Source organism: Macrobrachium nipponense, chromosome 42, assembly GCF_015104395.2.
Source record: "Macrobrachium nipponense isolate FS-2020 chromosome 42, ASM1510439v2, whole genome shotgun sequence".
Lineage (NCBI taxonomy): Eukaryota > Metazoa > Arthropoda > Malacostraca > Decapoda > Palaemonidae > Macrobrachium > Macrobrachium nipponense.
In genome coordinates, this window is record NC_061103.1 from 35,941,960 (window position 1) to 35,965,878 (window position 23,919).

The 23,919-nt window shown below is 38.5% G+C and overlaps 1 protein-coding gene across 5 annotated transcripts in view; it reads left to right on the plus strand.

The window, feature by feature from the left end:
- The first annotated feature begins 10,651 nt into the window (after window positions 1-10,651).
- Window positions 10,652-23,919, plus strand: part of LOC135213111 (WD repeat-containing protein 47-like) — a 42,681-nt gene continuing 29,413 nt past the window's right edge. For 2 of the 5 annotated variants that reach the window (XM_064247002.1, XM_064247003.1), the window contains exons 1-2: window positions 10,675-10,807; window positions 15,710-17,043. In XM_064247002.1, coding sequence (XP_064103072.1) covers window positions 15,841-17,043 — 1,203 coding nt within the window. In that variant the 5' untranslated portion in view covers window positions 10,675-10,807; window positions 15,710-15,840. Of the gene's footprint in view, window positions 10,808-15,709; window positions 17,044-23,919 lie in introns of all 5 variants that reach the window. The other 3 variants (XM_064247000.1, XM_064246999.1, XM_064247001.1) reach the window with 3 other exon arrangements.

Here is a 23,919-nt window from a genome sequence, read left to right on the forward strand (position 1 = left end):
TCTATCACAGTCCTCCAATTCGACTTGGTGGTTTTCATAGTGTGGGGTTCCGGGTTGCATCCTGCCTCCTTGAGTCCATCACTTTTCGCACCATGTGCGCTGTTTCTAGGAGCCCACTCTTCTGCATGTGCCCTGGAGCTACTTCGGCATCTAGTTTTTGCAGGTTCCTTTTCTGGGATCTTGGGATCGAGCCTAGTGTTCCTATGATGATGATGATGATGATGATGATGATGATTATTGTTATTATTATTAATAGAGTCGTGTGTGGGGTGAGGGTAAATCTGATTTGATTAGTATATGAATTATAAACACGAATGGAAGAAATCCTTTATACATAAAAAGCTATGAAACTGTGCCTTATGCCCACCCCCCCAGCCCCAAATAAATTTCAGCCATCTTCATGGGGACTGTAAAAACTTGACATTACATTGCTAAAGGTTTGTCTTAAATCAAAATACACTGTGTGCAGTAATTTAAAAAACATTCACTCACAGATTGCTTGAGACTCTTGATGAAAGATTTGCCACTCCAGTGTTAGAATTTCCGATAATGATAGATTCCATGTATTTCAGATGTACAAGCTTTTACATGTACTCAGTTCCTCGTTAACGAGTGGTTTTCGCGCTCGGCGACCAATTGGGTGGTCCGAAGTTTGATTCTCGGCTCGGCCAACGCAGAATCAGAGGAATTTATTTCTGGTGATAGAAATTCAATTCTCGATATAATGTGGTTCAGATCCCACAATAAGCTGTAGGTCCCGTTGCAAGGTGACTAATTGGTTCCTAGCTACGTAAAAATATCTAATCCTTCGGGCCAGCCCTAGGAGAGCTGTTAATCAGCTGTGTGGTCTGGTAAAACTTAAGAATGTACTTGACTTTACACATACTTGATCCGTACCCTTAAGGTATCTTCAGAGATGACTGCAGTTATCTAGGGTGTAAAATGAAAAACCTCACATGATTCATTAGCAAGTACTTAGGTCGATAATGCTGCGTAGTATCCAAAGTCTGGCATCGCTAGACATGTGTAGAAACTGGATCCTCTTTGGAATTGCTAGACATGTGTAGAAACTGTATCCTCTTTGGAATCGCTAGACATGTGTAGAAACTGTATCCTCTTTGGAACGCTAGCACCGTGTTTAGAAACTTATCCTCTTTGAGAAAAATTTTTTTTTTTTTTTTTTTTTTTTTTTTTTTCGCTAGACATTTGTAGAAATTGTATCCTCTTTAGAATTGCTAGACATCTGTAGAAACTGTAACCTCTTTGGAATCGCTAGACATCTGTAGAAAATGTATCTTTTTTGTTATATTCCAGTATCGCTAAACATCCATAGAAAATGTATCCTCTGATATATTCCAGTATCGCCAAACATCTGTAGATAAAGTATCCTCTGATTATATTCTGGTATCGCTAGACATCTGTAGAAAATGTATCCTCTGATTATATTCCAGTATTGCCAAACATCTGTAGATAAAGTATCCTCTGATTATATTCTGGTATTGCTAGACATCTGTAGAAAATGTATCCTCTGATTATATTCTGGTATCACTAAACATCTGTAGAAAATGTATTCTCTGATTATATTCTGGTATCACTAAACATCTGTAGAAAATGTATTCTCTGATTACATTCTGGTATCGCTAAACATCTGTAGAAAATGTATTCTCTGATTACATTCTGGTATCGCTAAACATCTGTAGAAAATGTTGCCTCTGATTATATTCTGGTGTCGCTAAACATCTGTAGAAAAGTATTTCTCTTTGATTACATTTCTTGGTATCGCCTAAACATCTGCTAGAAAATGTATTTCCTCTGATTTACATTCTGGGTTATCGCACTAAACATCTGTAAGGAAAAATGTTGCCTCTGATTTATTATTCTGGTGGTCGCTAACATCTGTTAGGAAAAATGTTGCCTCCCTGATTATTATTCTATTTTGGCGTCCGCTAAACATCTTCTTAGAAAATGTATTCTCTGATTACATTCTGGTATCACTAAACATCTGTAGAAAATGTATTCTCTGATTACATTCTGGTATCGCTAAACATCTGTAGAAAATGTATTCTCTGATTACATTCTGGTGTCGCTAAACATCTGTAGAAAATGTATTCTCTGATTACATTCTGGTATCGCTAAACATCTGTAGAAAATGTTGCCTCTGATTACATTCTGGTGTCGCTAAACATCTGTAGAAAATGTATTCTCTGATTACATTCTGGTATCGCCTAAAACATCTGTTAGAAAATGTTGGGCCTCTGATTTATATTTCAGGTATCGCTAAACATCCTGTTGAACAAAATGTATCCTCCTGATTATAATTCTGGTATTCGCTAAAATAAACATCGTAGAAAATGTATCCTCTGATTGATATTTGGTTCCCCTTGTTGGTATCGCTAAACATCTGTAGAAAATGTATTCTCTGATTATATTCCGGTATTGCTAAACATCTGTAGAAAATGTATTCTCTGATTACATTATGGTATCGCTAAACATCTGTAGAAAATGTATTCTCTGATTACATTCTGGTATCGCTAAACATCTGTAGAAAATGTATTCTCTGATTATATTCCTGCACAAACGCAAAAGAACCTTGAATTTTTTTTTTTATATAAACGCACGAAAAAAGGCTTCGCCAAATTTGAAATGTATCTATCTTGTATTTCCTTTTACCTCGTCTTACTTCTTCCTAATGAGCACCGTAATAATTATTCTTTTGACAGCTTCTTGAATCTCAATTCAGTGGCCCCTTTTGTGGGCTTGTTCCATGCGAATAGGGTTCACCTTCCGAATAATAATAATAATAATAATAATAATAATAATAATAATAATAATAATAATAATAATAAAAAAGGGATTAATTATACACCAAATTAAGTACATGAATCTTAGCCATAATCAAGACCAAATATATGAATTTCTGGAAGAAAATTACGTTCGTGAAACCAATGAAGTACAAATACTTTTGATTTGGAAATCCATAGATGAAATTAGGCGTGAATAGGACTAATGAGTACCCATTATTTCACCCCACCTGGAGGAAATCAACGAGATGAGGAAGAAGGATGAGGAATGATGTTGGAGGAGGAGGAGGAGGAGGAGGAGGAGATGGAAGAGGGAGAGAGAGAGAGAGAGAGAGAGGGAGAGGGAGAGGATACCCACACCTACCCAATTATGGCCACATGACTCACACAGGCGCCCAAGGGGGGCGTCGGTCCGCGGACTCCGCCCTATGATGACGTCCTACTCTTCTCCTCCGTTCCATCTCCGCACGCCCTCACGCCCTTCCGTCTGCCTGTGGGCGTGCGCGCGCCCGCCCGCCTGATTCAGAGCCGCCCATGGCCAACCGCCCACCGCTGCAGCACGAAGCCCTGTGATCAACTTTTGAACTTTTTAAGGCGATGGGTGAAACGGAGGTGGGCGGAAATGGGGATTTCGGCAATTGCGAATTTGTCGCACCCTATGGGCGTCTCTCTCTCTCTCTCTCTCTCTCTCTCTCTCTCTAAATTAAATTGAGACGTATAGAATAAGAACAGTGAATATTGGTTCATTCTTTGACGTTTCCGTAAAAGTTTTAGGCCATTTTGTGTAAGAGAGAGAGAGAGAGAGAGAGAGAGACATATCCAAGTCCCTCTGTCCCTTGAAATAGAAGATAAAACTATTTTTTTTAATGCATTAAAGTAATCACTCTTATGATCACATCAGCTGACCTTAGTCAGATAGGGAGGGAGGGAGGAGCACTGGGTTCGTGACCTGATCTCCAGGAAAGGTCAGGAGGATTGACCATCTTGAGAGTAAGTCAGGTTTCCATTTGCGGTGATGCCAATTGACCAGCCAGCTATATACGTACGTCTTGAAATTTACAGTTTAATCAAAAGAAAAAAAAATGTAGGCCTTAGGGTTTTGTCTTAGAGGGGGAGAGAGAGAAGAGAGAGAGAGAGAGAGAGAGGATGAGAGAGAGACGAGAGAGAGAGAGAGAGAAGAGAGAGAGAGAGAGAGAGTCACAGTTCTGGCAGTCAATATATATATATATATATATATATATATATATATATATATATATATATATATAATATATATATATATATATATATATCTAATATATATATACACACACATATATATATTATATAAATATATATATAAAAATATATATATATATATTATATATATATATATATATATATATATATATATATATATATATATATATATATATATATATATATTTAGAGAGAGAGAAAGAGAGAGAGATTCTGTTAATAAAATATATTGGAGGTTAGCAATATTTCATTTAGTTTTTGGTTTCATCTTAAAGCTGAGAGAGAGAGAGAGAAATGAGAGGAGAGAGAGATGAGAGAGAGAGAGAGAGAGAGACCTTACAGTTCCTTACAGCCTTACAGTTCGTTCGGGTTGCAGGTCCCTCAGTGTGAGGGCCTCTAATGTCTACCAGAGAGTTGCTAGTACATCTTCCGGTATATTTTGCATCTTCCAATCTTGGATGGTCTGGGATGCAGTTTAGATATTTGTCGAGCTTATTCTTAAACACATCTACGCTCACTCCTGATATATTCCTCAGATGAGCTGGCAACCCATTGAATAGACGCTGCATTATCGATGCTGGCGTAGTGGATTAATGTTCTGTGTGCTTTCCTTATTTTTCCTGGGTATAGTTTTGTGGGCACTATTAATCTACCTCTGCTTGCTCTTTCTGATATTTTTAGTTCCATGATATTTTCTGGTTATTCCTTCTATCTGTTTCCATGCCTGAATTATCATGTAGCGTTCTCTTCTCCTTTCTAGACTATATAATTCTAAGGATTGTAGTCTTTCCCAGTAGTCTAGGTCCTTAACTTCTTCTATTCTAGCTGTAAAGGACCTTTGTACACTCTATCTATTTGCAATATCCTTTTGATAGTGTGGGTACCATATCATATTGCAATATTCAAGTGGACTACGAACATATGTTTTATAAAGCATAATCATGTGTTCAACTTTTCTTGTTTTGAAGTGCCGTAACAACATTCCCATTTTTGCTTTACATTTTGCCAACAGAATGGCTATTTGATCATTGCATAACATGTTCCTATTCATCATCACACCAAGGTCTTTAACTGCTTCCTTATTGTGATTGTCTCATTATTAGGTCCCCTATATGCATATAGCTTTCCTTCTCTGTCTCCATAATTTATTGATTCAAATTTATCAGAGTTAAATACCATCCTATTTACCTCTGCCCAATCATATACTTTGTTAAGGTCTCTTTGTAGAGCGTCCCTACTTCATCACAAGTAATTTCTCTACTTATTCTTGTGTCATCAGCGAAAACTACTCACTACCTGAATCCTTAACATTACTGTCTATGTCTTCAATCATAATACAAACAATATTGCAGCTAGCACCGTACCTTGTGGCACACCGGATTACCTTGGTTTCATCCGATTTCTCATCGTTTGCAATAACTATCTGTTTTCTGTTGTGTAAAAATTCTTTTAACCATCTTCCTATTTTATCTACGATATTGTGTTTTCTAATTTTCTTTGCTAATATATTATGGTCTACTTTGTCAAAAGCTTTTGCAAAGTCTAGATAAACCACATCTGTTTCATTTCCGCTTTTCATATTTTGATTTTTAATATGTTCTCACGGTGGACTAACAGTTGGGTTTGTGTACTTTTCCGGGTACGAAACCGTGTTGCCTATATTAAACAAATTATTTTTTATAAATGTTTCATAATATTTTTCTTCATTGCCCTTTCATACACTTTCATAATATGTGATGTTAGACTCACAGGCCTATAATTACTTGCCTCAAGTCTTGATCCACTTTTGAAAGTAGGGGTGATATATGCTAATTTGTGCTCATCATAAATCTTGCCTGTATCTACACTTTGTTTTAATAATATTCTTGCAAGTGGCTTTGCGATAGAATGAACTACTTTCTTTAACAAAATAGCAGGGACTCCATCCGGCCCTGCAGCAGCTCCATTTTAATTTCATTAATGCCTGCACAATATCAGCTTCATTAATTTCTATGTCAGCTAAATATTCACTATTTTCGTCCCTTACTTCTATATCATTATCTCATTATCTAGTCTAGGGGTGAATTCTCTCTTATATCGTTCTGCCAGTATGTTGCAAATTTCCTTTTTTCATTCGTTAATCTGCCCTTCAATTCTCAGAGGGCCTATTTCTATTCTTCTTTTATTCATCTTCTTCGCATATGAGTATAATAGTTTGGGGTTTTGCTTGATATTTAATAGGGTTTTTTCTTCCAAGTCCCGTTTTTCATTTTCTTTTGATTGTATAATCTTTTGTCGCATTTTCTATCTTACTTTTTAGTTCTATAACTTTCCATGCATTTTTTTCTTTTGCAAGACCTTTTTTTCCACTTTCTGATTTTCTGGAACAAGATCCTTCTGTCTCTTGGTATGCTAATGAATGATGTTTACTCTTTTCTTCTTCGGTATATATTTATCCATATTTTCTTCCAATATTTTATATAATATCTCCGTATTTACCCTTTATGTCATCAGCTACGAAAATTTATCCAATCTTTGTTTAATTCTTTTCGATTAATTCTGACCATTTTATATTTTTACTGTTAAGAAAATGTTATCCCAATCTTTGTTTAATTCTTCATTTAATTTCTGACCATTTGTTTTAATATTTTTTACTGTAGAAGTTGTAGTTTTTCCATATCCTTCCCACTTTTTCATTTCTTGCTTATCTCTATTTTTTCACTTGCTTTTGGAATGAAACTTGTTAATTCTATGACATTATGATCTGAAATACTCGCATTATAAACTATTATTTCTTTAACATAATTCATCTCGTTCACAAATACTAGGTCTAAAGTATTTTCCTTTCTTGTTGGCAGGTGATTTATTTGTTGAATGTTGTATTCTAGTAGCATATCTAATAGCTTTTCAAATTGCCTCTTATCTTCTGCACTACTATTACTCTCTTTTTTATATGTATAAGTACAACCACAGTCTCCTATTCGTTCTTTCCATTCTTACGAAAGGAAAGTTGAAGTCACCAGATAGGAGAATAGTCCAGTCCTTGTGATTTCTACATATATCATCCAATTTTTTCAATTATTAAGTCAAACTCTTTAGTATTAGGAGGTCTATATATTACTATGTTCATCAATTTTTCAGATTCAAATTCTACCGCTATTAGTTCACATTCTGAGTTACTATATTTATCATATATTTTTCCTTGTTTTTTGTCTTTCCCATATATTGCGGTTCCCCCTTCCCCCTTGATTCCTATTTTTTCTATCTGATCTATAAGTTTGGAACCCTTTTATTTGATCATCATTCCCAGTCTCTTGGGAATACCAGGTTTCACTTATATTCATTATATCTATTTCTTTTCATTTTGGGTTAGTTCTTCTAAGTACTCTATTTTCTTTTTGAGTTACTCGTAACTAACCCTGCGCATTCATCACTATGATGGTTTGCGTGTTTTCTCCTTCATTTAATATTGGTAGTAATAAGGATTTTCCCATGTCTCTTTCCTGTTCTGGTATGTTCTTTTTTCTTTTTTCATTTCCAGAAATTCTGACATTAAAAAAAAAAAAAAAAAAAAAAAAAAAAAATCAATCCAAGGAAGAAGTCGTTACGTAAGAGAGAGAGAATGTTTGAGGTTAGCAATATATCACTTGAATTTTTTTTTATAATTTTAAGGTTGGAGAAATGTATTTTATTGCATAAATTTTAAAAAAGGAAAATTTAATAAGATACAAGATTAAATTGACAGTTGAATGTTCCCAAATAGATTTTGTTAATATATATTTTCAGTAAAATAACTTGAATTGAAATTTGCCAACAGTCAAGTGTGAGGTATATGAATTACAAAGCCTTTCTAAGTATGTAATTATAAAAGTGAAAGTTATTCAATTGAGCTCTTTCAAACTTAAATGTAATAAAATATAAGTTTTTTCCATTCTCTCAAGATCTTACGTAACGACTTCTTCCTTGGATTGATCGGTGTTAAATTAGTTTTCATGATATTATACTAATCATTTCTGTGACAGTTTGAAAGCTGTATTGTTGTAATGTTTGGCCATGTGCTCAGAAATGGTGACAGATTGCAGTCTAAATGAGTTGAATTGAGTCAAAAACTCAATTTTTCACATTCTTGTGGGAATAAATTTGCCCCAAATGAATGAATAGAGGTATATCCCTATATTCGATTATGTGTATACAGTATATGTATATATTAAGATTAGTTTGATTTATTATAGTATATTTAAAGATAGTTGCCAGTTTAGCCAGTGATATTTCTCCAGATTCTTGTAGAAATGTGTTTTGTCACAAAGAATTAGTAGAGGTATAGACCTTTATTCAATTGTGTAGACTGCATATATTACTAAAAATAGTCGGATTTGTTGCATTATCCTTAAAAATTCGGTCATTTATGCCAGGAATATTTTAAAATATTCTTGTAGCAATATATTTTGCCACAAATGACTTAGCATAGGTATATCCCATTATTTGATTTTGAGTAGTTTGTGTCTATTAAAATAAATTTGGTTTATTGACCAGTAGGGTGCCCTAAGGAGATATAACTCGTGAAGCTTCAAGTTAAACCATCAAGAGGTTAACATCATTTAAATGTGAATTTATGATATTTTAAATACAAATCTTATATGGGATGAAATTTAAAGATGTATGGTTTTATCTGCTGAAAGAATTTACTTCAATACTTTTGGACATATTAGCATTTGAATGGTGTTAGGGCCGGGACGTGCCGGGCCATGCCGGGCCTGGACGTACTGGGTCGTGCTGGGCTGGGCTGGGCTGTGCTGGGCTGTGCTGGGACTTGCTTGGGACGTGCTGGGCTGGGCTGGGCCAGGCCGGGCCGTGCTGGTACATGCTGGTACATGCTGGGCCGTTCTGGGACTTGCTTGGGCCCTGCAGGCCCGTGCTGGGATGTGCTGAGCCATGCCGGACGTTCCGGGTTGTGCCGGGCCGCTACAAATGAACCCATTTCCAGTAAGACTTCGCTTCGCTCGTGACAATATATTTGAAGATATTTGTCAGTTATGCCAGCAATATTTTTAGAAATTCTTGTAGAAATATATTTGCCACAAATTAATTAGTAGAGGTATACCTCAGTAGGGGTCCAGATGTTTATATTAGAAATAAGTTTATTACAATAATATTGAAACTTACTTGTTGCAACATACAAGAGGTATTACCTTTAAACTGGTACATGGCATGCATTTAAAATGTAGTCCCTCACAGCATTTATACACTACATATAACATACAAACGTACATACGTATGTGCTTGTAAGAAGTGAAATTGTATATGAAAAAACACATTTGAGGTAGCATTTAAATTCCCATTCTTTTTTAAGACTGCAATCTAATGCCGTCTTCATTTTGCATCAGCAAAAGTGAAGCTTTCGTGTCCTGATCAAATCTCGCATGCCACGGTTTTGTTTACTCACAAGAATCAAGTCGAACGCGAGTGACTCACCGCCCTGAGAATCCAGAACACGGTGGGAACCCGATTTTAAAAACTTCATCTATTCTTCCTGCTCTTTGTCGAAGCGTTTCTCTGCTTTCTTGTTTGGGATTGAAGATTGTATTTTTATTTTTATTTTTTTTTAAGGTTGGGGGAATATTTATTGATCTTATCGGGTTTGATGCACTCGTAGACGACGTTGTCAATGTATCTCCATTTTAGAATTGCAGTTTTCATAGTTTCCGTAAATTTTTGAATTAGGAAGTCCATTGATTTTGTTGAGTTTATGCGCCTTGTAGGAAGTCATCAATATTTTTTCTCCATTGACAATTATTCATCTGCTTGATTATCAGTTTTTATCATTACCAACTCGATGATTATGATCACTATTCATCAGATGTTCTCTTGTGTTTCATTCGTCTTTGTTACGTCCGTCTAACATTGATGAAATGTTTAAAACATGCAAACATTCACCGTTAATGTTGAAATAATTATACCTCCAACCGTATGATCAGTGGATGAATGATAAAGTTTACTTTCCGTCTGAAATGTTTGTAACACACCAACATTCGCTATTAATGTTATAATTATACCTTCAGATGAATGATAACGTTTACTTCCTATATTGAATTGATAAGCTATAGCTCGGCTATAACGCTACAACTCAGTTAGAAGGAAGGGTATAAAAGCTCAAAGAAAAAGCCAAAGATAATTAATAACGATAATCTTGACAACAACAACAAAATAAAAAGAAAAAAAGGAACAATTGAGGGATGTTTGCTCCCACGGTTTCAAGAGAGATGCCCTGGATTCTAAAAAGCACCCCCCCCCCCACTCTCTCTCTCTCTCTCTCTCTCTCTCTCTCTCTCTCTCTCTCTCTCTCAGAGAGCCTCCCTCCGCTTGGCTACTAAATAATTGTTTGCCATCAAGGACGGCTGCTGGGAAGAGGGTTGACATGATAACGTGTTTAGTGAGGTAGGTACTCTCTCTCTCTCTCTCTCTCTCTCTCTCTCTGTAAAAGGACATCACATCTCGGGGCTGTGTAATCAATTGGTTTTGTATTGGAAATCAGTAATATTACCCTGTGGAACTTAGAAACTGGCGCGATAATTATCGCAGAGAGAGAGAGAGAGAGAGAGAGAGAGAGGCGGAGCTTAATTGGGCACGACTTACTCGATGACGTCACACACGGTCACAGAGACCTTCGCCGAGTTGGTTGTGTGTCGGGCGCCGCTGCTGTGATGATGATGAAGTCTCGTCCTCAGTCAGTTCAGCTGAGCGAGTTGCACCAGTAGGAAGGAATACCCGCGTCGGTGAGGTCGCGCAAGGTGTGGTGTGGGGACCCAATCTGTTCTGTTCGGGACGCTTTTCGGCCTTCTTCCTCCACTCTCGAGTGTCGAACCAAGTGTGATTTGACGTTATACGAGTTGTATGAGGTACTGGAAGAGATTCCGACTCGAATCGTGTGTCATATCGTTTGGAAAACTTGGATATATACCGTGTTAGGAAGAAGCAACCCACCTGCATTTGAAATACGCATTTCGAGCCAGAAGGTTTTGTGTCGTCGAGTGAGATCATATGTTTTGAGAGGAGCTATAAAACCCTTATTTGCGCCGCTTTTTCTCCCCTCCTTCCTCTTTACCTTCGAGAAGAGAAGAAGAAGAAGAAAGAGAGGAAGGAGGTGGGATATTATTCGGTGTAACGAGCAGAGGCGAGTAATATCCTCATGCCTCGTTTAACTATGACCGATTGGTATGCGAACTGTAATTTTGTGACTTACTGTACTGCCCTTGTCGGCTTTCGTAAGAGCCTCGTAGTTCTTCCGTAAGTGTATCCACGCGTGAGAGACGTAGTCGAATATATACATAAAAGTGTGTGTGCTATGCTCTGCCGATTTCTAAAGATGCATTATCTGTGATTGGTTTAGAAAGTTACTCAGAGGTTGTCATGAGTTTGTTTGGATTGCCAGGAAGAATTTGATTATACAGTTTTTTTGTTTGTTTTATAGTGTTTTTTTTTAACATTGATTATGAATTGAAGACAGGCCTTTGAAACTGTAGACCTACATAAATTAGTTCATCCTATTTTAATTTTTTTTATTGATACTGGCCTCCCCTTTTCAGTAAGATATCTATATTTGTTTCTTTGTTATTTCCTGTTTTTGTCTCACTAAAACAAACAATATAGTATCACACTGAAGTAGTAGGACATTAGTTTCTCTCTCTCTCTCTCTCCTAATTATTGCCCGCGTGATTTTAAAGCAAAAAATCGAATTGGGGGGGGAAAAGTCGTCATTATTCCGACCAAATCGTCGGAAATTGCCCATGACGATATGTATAAATCTTCTTTTAGGGCGGGGTTGTGGGCCAAAGAGTGTGATGATTTGGTGCAAAGAATGTTGTTTGTTCTTTGTTGTTGTTTGTTCTTTGTGTATCAGGTCAGACAACAAGAGGAAGGGTCAACTATTTCAATTTAACTTTACCCTATACAATTCTCAAGGCAGTGTCCCAAATATTTGCTGTTACGAAGTTTTGAATCCCCCGATTTTCACATCTAAATACAATCTTTTACCGTACCATACCAAAGACCCCTATCTCAAAATTGTGACCCAGTGACCCTAGGTCACGCACATCTCTCTCGCTGAGGCCATTCACCTTCCACGCAAAACTCCCAGAGTTAATTTTTTAGGCCTTGGTTTCAAAAGGGCTGGGAAGGCTTAACTTTCACCTTGAACGTCCGAGTGTCAAGGGAATGCTGTGTCAGCTATTTGGCATTATCCAGCGTTTGCCCTTAATGTTGAAGTATAAGAGATTAGTTTGGTTATTTATAGTGAGGGAAAGGTGGGGTCCATAGTCTGGTATGTATACTTTTGACCTATGAAGTTCGATGCAGGCAGTATTGGGTGTTAGGTGATGTTTACCAATCCTAAGTTTGTTCCTCCTTATTCTACGTATATCTGCATTTACCATCCTAGAACCCACTCGCAAAGTAGTCAAATTCGTCCACATACTGGGCCAAAAAAGAACTGAAGGATTAGGGAAAAATAGTCTGAGAGATGTTCATGATAGAATTTGAAATAGCTATTCAGTTTACCAATATTTTAGCTTCTTGAAGCCTTGGAGGGAATGCCATCACTCCCTGACCAGACAAACCAGTATTTGACAAATTTCGACGATCAAGCTGTGAGGATCTACTTAGTTTGATCAATATATTTATTTCATGAAACCTACACTATACTTAGTGGGGCTAACATCACTTTCTACGAACGCTGTCATGACAGAGCATATCTTAAGGGCTTGGATACAGACCGTCTTGTTCAGTGCACGAACACGAACTGTGTGCATTGCTAGGTAACAGTGGGAATTGAAACATTGAATATAGAGATGATATTGTCGATATTTCTCTTTAGAACCTATATTAGTAGATCTTAGACTTTGAAGGTAATTTCAGCGAGGTGGAATGGAACATTTAAAAATATTCTTTATCAATATTTCTATCTAGAAGTTATATAAATAGAGCTTAGACTTTGAAGGTAATTTCCGTGAGTTGGAGTGGAACTTTGAGAATAATGTTGTTATTGTTCGTCCTCAGAAATACTTTGACTACCTTTTGACTTTGTGGTGGTCAGTTAACTGTTTTGGCGCCTTGAGTACAATTGCTGGTAGGAATTTTATATTATTATTTTGGTCAGTGCTCTTGGCAGCTTATCTGAACTCGAGAATTAACTGGTTACACGCTTCTGATTATGATTTTTAGGATTGTAGATTACTCGGGTCCGGGCAAGTTCCCATTTTTCTTATTTTATTTACATTAATAATAATGGTAAATGATGATTATAATTTTGATATTTTTTATATTGGTTGTTTTTCATTGCGTACATATAGCTTTAGGTATTACAAACGTGCCAATCTCATTCATAATAAATAATTAGTCTGTGTTTCACAAACGCCTGAATTACGCGAATTAAACTCATCACAAGAAACCTTAATTATATCCTCTCTCTCTCTCTCTCTCTCTCTCTCTCTCTCTCTCTCTCTCTCTCTCTCTCTCTCTCTCTCTCTCTCTCTCTCTGAGGTGCCATTGACGTAAACTCGTGACGCTCTCTCTCTCTCTCACTCTCTCTAGAGGAAATGACGTCACTTCTCACTTTGGCTACAATTAAAGGATGTGACGCCTCTGTGTGTGTGTGTTTGTTTGTTCTAAGGGGGGAGGAGGGTCATAGGAATTTCAGAGGGGGGAGGGGGGAGACCAAAGGGTGGAGTTTTGTTTCGAAATATGTTGCCAAAGTGGGACAGAGTCGAACCAGTTGGCCCGAGAAAGGAAATATAGGTACCGAGTGTAACATCGCGCGCGTGACCTTGAATTCAGCTTCGACAATTCCTTTATCATTCCTACCTACATTATAATTCCCCTAATTTAAAATGAATTACTCTAGCCCATCATTATTAATTATTCTTTCCCTTTACGTATTTTTTTAAATATGAACTTCCCTTTATAAAGTTTTTTTCGAACTAACTTTCATGACACGACGTTTGGTCGTCGTGGTCGCTTTGGCGCTACTCGTTCAACAGGTTGATTTGTCATCGGAAATTTGGTCGGTCGTGAGAGGCTGTTCGTTCAGTAAGTGTCTTGGGGACGTGGCGAAAAACTGACTAGAAAATTTAAAAGAAAAGAGATTATAAAATCGACAGGAGAATATGTGAGAAAAGAGAGCATAAAACGGACTGGAGAATATAAGAGAAAAGAGAGCATAAAACTGTTCGTTCAGTAAGTGTCTTTGGGACGTGGCGAAAAACTGACAGGGGCTTATAAATACAGAAATTGAATTGAAGATTGATTGTAATGTTTTATTTCGTAATTTCGTCCACGAACGCTAACTTGGCTTTAGAAACTCGTTAAAACCTCGTCTGTTGTAGAGAAGGACCTTTCCATATATATATATATATATATATAGATATATATATATATATCCATATATATCATATATATCCATATATATCCAATAATATATATATATCCATATATATCCATATATACCATATATATAATATATATATTATATCCATAATATATCCATATTATCCATAATAATATTATATATATATATCCCATATATATATATATATATATATAGTATATATATATATAATATCATATATATCCATATATATGTGTGTATGTATGTATATATTATATGAATAGTATCCTTCGACGTAATACAGAAAGGCAATGAAAATCTTATTAATTTTAATATTTAATCGGTAACTCTTATTGGAAGCTTTTTTAATACCGATATTTGGAAGCTCACTAAAACATCTTATTGGAGAAACGAAAAGGAACCTTTTTATATATATTTTTTTGTACCCTTCGACATTGATTGATGGTTGTTCCCTGTGACTGTAATGATAGACCCCGTATCTTTTTGTTAATGTTCCTTGTGACTGTAATTATAGGCGACGTATATTTTTGGTCATGTTTTGCTGTGGGTTTATATACAACAGATGCGGTATCATTCGATAATTACTATTTAAATCTTTTAAATAATGCTTTAGATTCTCTTGCCTTTAACCTGTCCAAAAACGTATATTTTTGTTTCTTTTTTAATAACTGTTACCAATTCTTTCTGAATTTCCCTTTAACCTCTTCTTAGCACTTCCTTACGAATACCATAATATTCTTTGGAAGCTTGAATTTCAAGTCAGTGGTCTTTGTTGAGGTGGGCTTGTTCCTTATGAATAGGTTGGGTCTTCTGAATGTAATAATAATAATAATAATAATGATAATAATAATAATAATTTGTCGATACCATAAAATTACTGGTGGTAATTCTTTTGTTTTCCTCTGCTAAGATAAAACGCCATGGCATTTTCTGCGTAGTTACGAATGCTGTACGATTTAAGAGGTACTCTGTATTATCAATATTGTTATTATGACGTATTACGAATCATTTCTTTGAAGTGAAGTTTAACAGTCCTCCTCCTCCTCCTCATTCTTCTTCTTCTTCTTCTTCCTTTCCTCACTCTTCTCTCCTCGAGAGAGAGAGAGAGAGAGAGAGAGAGAGAGAGAGAGAGAGAGCGGGAAATTATAGGGCGGGGCGCGACAAGGGCTCTCGTGTGTTTGAAGAGATGGTTGCTCGTTCTCGAGAAGAACCCGTTCGGGATTTCTCGCTTTTGTTTTGCTGTGCGACGATTCCGAATAAATCTTCATCTTATAACCTTCGTCATTCGCAGGACATAGACTGAATATATAGGTTGAAAAGAACATAAAATAAGTGAATAAAAGTAAAAATAAATCAAAATAAAAAGCCAAAAACAAAAAAACAAAAATATCATCATCTTTAGCGCCTGGACGTCCCACCAAAATGCCCGTGACGGGGAAGGCCAAATCTCCCGAGCCTGAGTATAAATTGGTGAAACACTCGCGCTTCCGGACCTCTGACGCGACGGTGGGCATCACCCACCAGCCCATGTCCTCCCAGGATATCGTGCTCGCGCGCCTCGACGCCCTCTTCAACGACATCAAGGCCAAACAGCAGGAGGACTATGTGCGGAGGCACTCCTACATCGACACGTCCACCTGCAGCGAACACCGGAAGGGCGCCGTCGGGGATCGTCGAGGGAGCGTTGGCGATCGGAGGGGCAGCGTTTGCACCGTCAGCGACAGGCGCGGGAGTACGAGCAGCATCTCAGACCGTCGGAGCAGCTTGAACGGGAGCACCGACAGGCGCTCCAATTTGTCGGCGGAGAGGCGAGGCAGCTTGACCAGCGGCGGCGCCTCGGAGCGTCGCGGAAGCACCGGCAGCGCCAACGGCAGCGCCAGAAACGGCGACCGCCGCGGCAGCGCCTGCTTCGCCGGGGCCGATCGTTTCCCGACCCCACGGGGAATCGGCCCCAAGAGGCCGAGTGTCAACGGCGGAGCCGCAAACGGGACGTCGTCGTCAGACCGCCGTCTGAGCGGCGGCGATCGACGCACCAGCCTCAACGGATCCTCCGGGGAAAATGTTCCCTTCCGCCTCGCGTCAAGGATCTCCCCTCGGAGGGATTCCCTCTCCCCGAGGGCCTCTCCTCGCCGGGAGTTGGGGTCGCCTAGAACTTCCCCGAGGCGAGAGTTGGGGCCGCCTTCTTCCGCCCCAGTAGTGAGGCGTCCTAGCGCGGGAGGTGGGTCAGCCAACGCTGATGGGACCAACGCCGACGGGAGGAGGTTGTCCCGCGAGATCCCCGACTCCAAGAAGGATCCTGTGGAGGCCGTAAAGTCCGGTTACCGGAGGGATTCCTTAGACGTCGAGGCTCTCCTGGGCTCCAGGAGGCTCTCCCTCTACGACACCAGCATCCTGGAGGAGGAGGACGAAGGACCTCCCACCACCACGAGGATGACGCCCCCGAGGTTCACTCCGCCCAGAGCCTCCCCTCCGAGGACGTCACCTGGAAGGATGTCGCCTTCCAGAGCCTCTCCGGCGCGGGCGACGCCCCCCAGGACTACCCTCGTGAGGAGGGGCAGTGCCTCTTATACGTCATGCCCGCTGGATGCCATGTTCGCTTCATTGAATGTTGGGGATGGTGATAAGGTGAGTGGTCGTCCACATCAGGTGTTCAGGTTTAATTAAAACCTCTTCTGAATTTGTCTCAGGTTGTCTCAGGTTTTCATTAAAACCTGTACGTAATTCGTCTCAAGTTTTAATGAAAACCCCTACAGAATTTGTCTCAGGTTTATTTAAAACCTGTACGTAATTCGTCTCAAGTTTTAATTAAAACCTCTATAAAAATTTGTCTCGGGTTTTAATTAAAACCTGCACGTAATTCGTCTCAAGTTTTAATTAAAACCCCTATAGAATTTCATCTTAAGAGGAAGAAGCCATCTTTTCCTAATTGATATTCCAACCTAGTTTTTAATATTTTACAAAATACTATGGATAAACAAAGATGCATTAACCTTACTTACATTAAAGAAAATTTTTCCAACTAACACTAGACTAGGTGAGTGATGGCCCTATCAGATATCTGGAGTTGTATTTTAAAGTTCTACAGAACTTTAACTCAGAGGAAAAGCCAAGTTTTCCCAATTGATTTTCCAGGCTGGTTTTAATAGGATACAGAATACTATAGTTAAACAAAGCTCAGTCACATAAAATAAGATTTTTCCATCTAATTCTACGTTAGTTTTATCCGTATGCAAGGTATAGATTATAATACCTTTATTTGATAAACTGTGTCACCTAGTGGAAATATATATTGCCTGCAAATAGGCTGGTGTTCGTGATGATGTAGCCTGCTGGTTAAATTCCTGGATTCTTGAAACCTTTATGAAAAAAAAGTGTTGAAAAGTCTTTTTGGCTTAATAGACATTACTGCTCCAAACATTTTGGAACTTGAAAATTTTCAGTCAGTAGATGTTAGCATTGCAACATCGAGAGGAAGCCATACCCACCACTATTGCTCACTATAAAAAGCCAGGTACTTGTGAACAAAGGTATACATTTAATAGAGGCATTGATAATATTACCTGGCATACTTGAACTTAATTAGACTAGAATATCCAGTTCCCTTCTCATACCACATAGGCACTGGCTGCTCACTAAAGAAGAAGGTCAACTTCTGTTATACTTTGTGGTCACAGTTTAACCATTTTCCAGCTGAATGGATCAGTAATGGGATGGCCAGTACGCAAGAGGTACGAATATCCACGTCTGTGGATGTCATTGTCATCGATAGCACTGATGTATTTTTTGTGAAACGGAATTTTGTCCAAAAGTGAAAGCGTATTTTCAAGCACTGTTGAGTTTAGACGAAGGTTTGATACAAAAAGAAACGGCTAGATTTCTTTTTTCTTTTATTGTGTCAAAAACAATCTCTTTAATCTCGGATGTTTGAAGTTTGCTTTTGTGCCATTGTTTTCGGTGCCCCGGAGGAAGGGCCTTGCCCGAAGTCCCTTTCATAGGTCAGAAAGGCCGAGCAACTTTTTATTCCTGGGCATAATTCATTTGCTTTCATCTTGCGAAGTGGGCCAATGGATTGTCTTGGAAGGTTTTACAAAACTATTTAAATTCTGGTATAATAGTGATTCCTGAGGTATTATTAGTTTTATTATTATCAGTTCCGGAAGATTATCAACATAATTGATAAAAACGCAGATACGTAAAAATGACCTGATTTAAATGGATCTCAACAAGCCTTCCATTGACAACCCAGAATCCTTGAGGATCCCCTCAGTGAAGGATTCAGGTAAAATGATAAATGTTGCATAACCACTAATTAGCAAATATCAGGTAACCTCATACTTAGATCCGTGGAAGACGAGGTCGGCAATGTGGAACATTACGCACCCAAACCGCCCATGCCAACGCCAAAAATGGGTGGCGACCCCCGCCCAAAAATATTGTTTGAAGGATTTCCTTATATGTTGTGTTTGATTTAAAACCAGTTCGTTTGTAGAACTGACGTTGCAGTGGGCTTATTTTCTAGAGCTGCAGTAAGACTTGTCTTCGTGTGGAGTTTGCATACTGTCTACTACTTCAGAATCCATGCCTCCTCATTCGCCAAATGAATTTACAGATATAATTACGATATATATTAAGATTCATATTTATTCCTGAAGTTATCTAAGACATCCAAATTTAAGCCAGGTAATTTTAAAACCATCCAGCCCCTAACCAATATATTTCAACACCAACTAGCCCTTTCCAGGACCATCCAATCTTTAATCAGTTTATTCCAGCACCATTCAATCTGTAAACAATTCATTTCAACACCATCCAATCTTGAACCAGTTTATTCCAACACCATCCAGACCTTAACCAGTTAATCTCAACACCATCCAAACTTTAACCAATTCATTTCAGCACGATCCAGCCCTTAACAAGTTAATTTCAAAACCATCCAGCCCTTAACCAATTTATTTCAACACCATCCAGACCTTAACCAGTTACTTTCAACACCATCCAATCTTTAACCAATTCATTTCAACACCGTCCAGATTCAACAGGCACCTTCTCAGGCCATAAGGCAATTTCCATCCATACCCACAACCTTAAAAAAAAAAAAAAAAAAAAAAAAAAAAAAACAATCAATTTAAACACACCTTTCAGGCATATTCATATCGGCCCCTCCCCCAAAAAATCCAGTGGGCCACAGATGAGTGGAGAGATGATTTTCGAGGCCCAGGAAGGAAGGAAAGGAGTTTTGTGTAGAAGTTTAAATATGAGATCTCGACCTTTTGAGCTGAGCTGTGATTACTGTTCCTATTAGCATATGAATAAACTGGAGGGTTGCGTTCATACAGACGCTGTGGTGCCTACCGTTTTCTTGCCCCTGTTATTTTCATTATTTTTAATCTGATCAGACTAGAGTTTCGACAATATTGTTATAAGAAGGTCAAGTGGATATTTAAAGTTGTAATAACATCAATATCAGTCGGTAGTGTTGTTGTAATCATTCGCTTAGTGTTTTGAAGCTTACTGGGTCCAGTTACGAGTCGCTAGTTGAACGTGGCCATATTGCAAAGTATAATGGGGGGCACGCCCTTAAATACTCAAGTCTGCTCTCTCTCTCTCTCTCTCTCTCTCTCTCTCTCTCTCTCTCTCTCTCTCTCTCTCTCTCTCGTGTTTATTCAAGAATTACCTGTTCATATATATATATATATATAATATATGATATATATATTAATATATATATATATCTATATATATATATATATATATATATATATATATATATATATATATATATATATATGAAACCAAATTTGTAAATACATCTATGGTAATTTTGAGAGAGAGAGAGAGAGAGAGAGAGAGAGAGAGAGAGAGAGAGAGAGAGAGAGAGAGAAAGCGAATCACACAGTTAGAAAGTGGAATGTCTTTTTGTCTGTTTTATTTCACATCCATTATCACTGTTGTTCCGCTTTCTGCGTTGTTGTGCATTCCTGCTCTCTTCCCTTCCCCTCTCTCGTGTTGTTTTGCCATTCTTCCAATATCATCACCGCCTCTCCTTCATTCCTGACATTCCTTTTTTTTTCCAAAGACGCGTGCCATACCGCCTGTGAAGCCATCCATCTGAGTGTCAGGAACTCACTCTCTCTCTCTCTCTCTCTCTCTCTCTCTCTCTCTCTCTCTCTCTCTCTCTCATTACATGATAAACTCTTGTTTTTCTCTCTCTATAATGTAAGTGAAACCAAGGGAATTATATATACAAGGAAGGATTTCAGATTAGAATGAAATACTTAGATATCCCAAACTTTGAAGTGTTTATATTAAGGTCCAATTCCCTGCATTTCCTAGCATGTAAATGGCCTGTCATTGACTTTATAAATAATATGCTAATTTCACTGCGGGGTTTCCTTCATTCCCACTTTATTTAAATGAGTTTTTTCTTGTTTTGATTTTTTTATTCCAACGGGATGGAATGAAACGGTCGCTTTCTCATTTTTTTTTTATTTCTAATCTCTCAATTCGTCGTGGGAAGTTTTGGGATATCTTTGTGACAGATGATGGATTTGCTCTTGTTCACCAGCCGACACGGCTCTCTCTCTCTCTCTCTCTCTCTCTCTCTCTCTCTCTCTCTCTCTCTCTCAAAAATTTATGTTAGTTTAAAGTCCACCGCATTTTATGTAGAACCGTCGCCAAAACCAACCTCTTGGATTGTCTAACAAGAAATAATGGATGGAAACTAGAACTGAAGAGATACAACACATCCCTTTGTGGGAACCTCTTCACTTGCAAGATAATGTGACGCGTGGAGTAAACTGCCACCAGTATGAAGTTGTGAACAGCAGCAGGGTGGGAGAGTTTGAAAGAAAGCTAGGCAGAATCATAGGACACTGTGAATGAATTGTAGAAACTGCTCATGGAGATAATTGAGCACATAATGTCTCCTCGGGTGGAGTAATAAGTCTTTGAGGCATCGCGATCCTTGTAACTCCTGGTAACAATCTCTCTCTCTCTCTCTCTCCTCTCTCTCTCTCTCTCTCTCTCTCTCGAAAAAAGAAGCTAGTATCTTGAATGCTGTAGCAGACTGGTCTCTACTCTTTAAGAACTCTGGAGGGATAACACCAGTTTTCAAGAAAACTTGAGGCGCTCGAGTGTGCTAAATGGACTCTCCCGGTTCGTAAGTAAACAGTGTTGAGAGAAAATATAGAAGAGAGAGAGAGAGAGAGAGAGAGAGAGAGAGAGAGAGAGTCTAAAATAAAATGTAACGTTTTAAAATAGTCCCCCTCCGCTTTTGCATAAACTTCATAAGTCGATACACGTTCGCACTTCCACCCCCCCTAACCCCAATTCCATGTTTGTGGGGGGTGACGAGTTTGTGCGCGTTTGTATATCTAGCCTGCGACTACTACTTGTTGTTTGTGAGTGTATGTGAGTGTGTGAGTGTGTGATGAAGTGCTAGTCTGCCCCGATGAGATGTAAAGCCAAAGTGTTTGGGGGGACCGTCTCGCCTTATAAGGTTTTCGTGGCGACGTCTCACAGAGCTCTCTCTCTCTCTCTCTCTCTCTCTCTCTCTCTCTCTCTCCTCTCTCTCTCTCTCTCTCTCTCAAACGCCCATCATGCTGACGCCAAGTTCCATATTACCTCATATTTACAGGATGCGGGGCAGAGGTATAAGGAGAGGCGCGCTTGCACGCGCAGCATGCTCGTGTCATCACCAATTGACAGAGAGGAACTGTGTCCACAAAGATGCACACACACGCACAGACACCGTCCACATGCATTTGCATATCTGGACCATCACGCATTGGCAGAGATGAACTGTGTCCTCACACACATAAACACTGTATACTCACCCTACACATTCATTTGCATACTCGCGACGAAGATATCCGATAGAATTCTCTGTCGCAACTTCCTTGTAATCCGGTGGTCATGTAGCCTTGGACAGTCTCATCATCCGGCTTCTGAGAGAGAGAGAGAGAGAGAGAGAGAGAGAGAGAGAGAGAAGAGAGAAGAGAGAGAAGAGGAGAGAGAGAGAAGAGAGAGAGAGAAGAGAGAGAGAGTCCTCTCTCAGACAAGCTGTATGTGATGCCTGTAGACACATTTTACACGTGCTAACTTCCGTACTCTCTTAAACTTTCCCCTACTTTCCCCTATAATTTCCGAACTGGCGGTTCGTGGATGAACGCCCTGTGCAGAAAACTTTCCAAACATTAACCGTTTCATTCACCAATACAGAAGGCTCACTAATCTACATTCTCTTTATATTATTTATAATCTACCCTCAGTATCTTTCAACTGTTTATTTTCTTTCCTTCAACATGCACACTTCACTCCCATAAAGGAGAGATGGCTCAGCAATCCCTTCATACAAGTGATAATTCTCCACTTCCTTCTGAGCAAGTGGTTTTAAAAAAAATATTTTTAAACGTAAATTCACCTGAAGTATGTTTTAGAATATAAATTTAATATCTACAACAATTTCTTCCTCATTCATTCAGCGTGCATACTTCACTTCCATAAAGTGGAGATGGCTCAACAATCCTGTCATACTTGGAAATATCTAAAGTGGTAATCCTCCACTTCCTTCTCAGCAAGGACTCTGATAGGAGTAGCTCTTTGAATTTATTTTCAAACGTAAATTGACGAAGTATAGTATTAGGATAGAAGTGGAATAGCTTATTTAGATATCTTAAAATGTAATTCTTACTTATTTGCTAACACACACTCACACACACACACACACACAAACTTCTCACGCTCTTGCGCACACGCATAAAGGCAGGTTCAAAGCTGAGAGCGCAGCCACGCTATTTACATAATAGTTTAGCAGGATTCCTCTTCTGTTGTACGAAACTTCTCTTTTGTGTATTATGTAAAAAGCCTTTGTTTTTCCTCTTTTGTACTCGGTGATAAATGACCAGTATTCGTTAGGTTCGTTTAACCAATTTTGTGTTCCCTCCTGGAGGTGTCTGAGAGAGAGAGAGTTTGTGTTCCTTGTCGTCGTATGACTCACCAAGGATGAATGAGCTTGGAAATTAGCAGATACAATCGTCGCTTTTGGACCAGTTATGGGAATAAGCTAAGAAGAAATATTCTCTCTCTCTCTCCATCTCATCCTCAATTCTCTCGTCTCTCTCTCTCTCTCTCTCTCTCTCTCTCTCTCTCTCTCTCTCTCTCTCTTAAAAATTCATGTAAAAGTCCACAGCATTTTTTTTCGAGTGGACCGTCTGCCAAAACCAGCCTTCCTGAATGGCGTAACATTCTCTCTCTCTCTCTCTCTCTCTCTCTCTCTCTCTCTCTCTCTCTCTCTCGTATTGAATGACACTTTGTTATAAGTTTCACCTCACCTTCCCGATTTCTCTTAAGGATCTCTTGCTCTTTTGTTTGTTTTTAGTTATTGTTGTGAATGATTGTATTGGTTGTTGTCAGTTATTATGAATATAATTGCATTTCATCAGGTGGAATTTTATCTTTTAGGGAGCTTTTAAATGAAGCGATATTCACGAATTCTTGAAA